This window comes from Palaemon carinicauda, chromosome 4 (assembly GCF_036898095.1).
Source record: "Palaemon carinicauda isolate YSFRI2023 chromosome 4, ASM3689809v2, whole genome shotgun sequence".
Lineage (NCBI taxonomy): Eukaryota > Metazoa > Arthropoda > Malacostraca > Decapoda > Palaemonidae > Palaemon > Palaemon carinicauda.
The window spans coordinates 42118519-42121018 of NC_090728.1; the positions used below are offsets into that span (position 1 = coordinate 42118519).

A 2500-nucleotide genomic window follows, 5' to 3' on the forward strand; every position below is an offset into this window, starting at 1 on the left:
AAGCAAGTTGTATATAATATTTACCTGAACATGATTAACCTAAGTATATCACAATCCTCTTTTCCTAGCTGTGAAAAAACTGCGTTGATCAAACCAATATACAAAGGAAAAGGTGATGTAAACGAGCTAAATTCATTTAGGCCCATTTCAAATTTATCCTAGCCTACATGTCGATGCTTATTGAAAAAAATCATAAGTGAGCAATTATGGGCGCATATTGATGAGTTAGAGGTATTCACGGAAAATCAATCGGCCTACAGAGCTAATCACTCTACAGAAACTACCTTATGCTCAATAATGAATGATATGATAGGTCTTCTTGATGAGGGAAAGTGTATAATTTTTGATTATGTTAGATCTTAGTGCTGCTTTTGATACTGTTGTGCACGAGTACTTACTTGACGACTTAAAGTCTATTGGAGTGACTGAGGAAGCACTTGAATATTTGCGAAGTTACTTAATGAATAGGAAGACTATTGTAGAAGTTTCTGGAAACTGATACAGTGAGAGAATTCTTATTAAAGGTGTACCACACGGTAGTGTTCTGGTCCCTATCTTGTTCAACATATACACTATCGAGCTATCACACATCTTGAAAAACAAAAAGTGGGCTTTAAACTATATGCAGATGATACTCGGTTCTACCTTTCAATTTTTGGTGGGGATATTATAATCACCATTTTTTTTGTGGCGATATTACAATCACCATTTTTTGGGGGGTGGCGATATTATAATCACTATTTTTTTTTTTTGGTGGCGATATAATCATTTTTTTTTCTTTTGTGGCGATATTATAATCACCATCGTTTTTTTGTTTTGGTGGCGATATTATAATCATCATTTTTTTTTTGGTGGGGATACTATAATCCCTATTTTTTTGGGGGGGGGGGGAGTGGCGATATAATCAATTTTTTTTTTCTGGTGGCGATATTACAATCACCATTTTTTTTGGTGGCCTTATAATCACCATTTTTTTTCTTTTTTTGGTGGCGATACTATAATCACCATTTTTTTTTGGTGGCGATATAATCACTAATTTTTTTAATTTCTTTTTTTGGTGGCGATATTATAATCACCACTTATTTTTTTTCTTTTTTTTTGTGGCAATATTTTAATCACCATTTTTTTATGGCGATATTATAATCACCATTTTTTTTGGTGGCGATATCATAATCACCATTTTCATTTTTTTTTGGTGGCGATATTATAATCACCAACTTTGTTTTTTTTTTTTTTTGGAGGCAATATTATAATCACCATTGTTTTTTTTTTTTTGGTGGCGATATAATCACCATTTTTTTTTTGGTGGCGATATTATAATCACCATTTTTTTTTGGTGGTGGTGGTGATATAATCACCATTTTTTTTACTTTGGTGGCGATATTATAATCACTTTTTTTTTCTTTTGGCTGCTTTTGTTCCTGCTGTTTTTCACGACCCCCAGCTGTTTGTAGACTTTTCGCTCATAACTGATGCTGTTAGCTACTATCAATTGTAGCTGCTAATTACTGCTGCTGCTAGCTGCAGTCTCTACTGCTGCTGCATGGTGTTGCTTTCTGCTACTAGCTGCTGCTACTTGCTACTGCTAGCTGCTGTTGCTAGTGCTGCTGCTTGCTGCTGCTACTGCTGCAGCTTGCTGCTGCTACTGCTGCAGCTTGCTGCTGCTACTGCTGCACTTGCTTGTGGCTGCTGCTGCTGCAGCTTTCTGTTGCTTCTGCAGACTGCTGCTTTAGCTGCTTTTGCTAGCTGCTGCTGCTTTTGGTAGCTGCTACTGCTGTTGCAGCCTGCTGCAGCTGCTGCTTGCTCCTGCTGCCACCGCTCGCTACTGCAACTGTTGCTGCTGCAAGATTCTGCTGCTAGCACATGCTGCTTGCTGTTGCTTGCTGTTGCTCCTAGCTGCTGCTAGCTGCTTCTGCTAACGTCTGCTGCATGCTGCTGCTAACTTCAGCTGCGGCTGCTGCTAGCTACTGCTAACTGTTGCTTTTCCATTGCTGCTGGTTCTTCTACTGCTGCTAACTTTTGCTAGCTGTTACTATCTTCTGCTCCTGCTATTTGATGCTCCACAGCTGTGAGTTCCTAAAAAATTGGACTGATGCTGCCCACCTAACCATGAATGCCTACCTCCAAAAGATGCAGCTTCTCTTCCCAGCCAAAGGTGTCTTGGTTCAACCTCCAAGAACTTGTCTGGATACTAGAAGAATCCCAGCTTCATCCCTCTGCCGAGCCAGTCTTCTAGATTATTCCCCCAGAACCACCCGAAGGTTGGCATCCAAAGGAATAGATCAAGATATCCGACCATTTGTACACTTGACAAAGGCCCTGAACACCCCACCAAGGTACATAGCATACTAAAATCAGCCAAGTTCCTTCCCTCTGCAGATCCTGTTGTCCTCTAGGTTATTCCAAGCATCGTTCAAGTTGGATAGTTAAGCCTTGCATCCTTTAAGCTGGGGGCAGTCCATCCAAGCGTCCTTCAAGCCAAATATTTTCAGGTGTCCTT

At 39.9% G+C, this 2500-nt stretch overlaps 2 protein-coding genes across 2 annotated transcripts in view; one reads left to right on the forward strand and one right to left on the reverse strand.

The window, feature by feature from the left end:
* Nucleotides 1–2500, forward strand: part of LOC137639910 (gamma-glutamyl hydrolase-like) — a 601254-nt gene that overhangs the window by 70655 nt on the left and 528099 nt on the right. The gene's annotated exons all lie outside the window — the stretch shown is intronic.
* The window catches only part of LOC137639390 (flagellar attachment zone protein 1-like), a 2910-nt gene continuing 2030 nt past the window's right edge, over nucleotides 1621–2500 (reverse strand). The window contains exon 4 of the mRNA XM_068371663.1: nucleotides 1621–1866. Within this exon, the coding sequence (XP_068227764.1) occupies nucleotides 1621–1866 (246 nt within the window). The remainder of the gene's footprint in view (nucleotides 1867–2500) is intronic.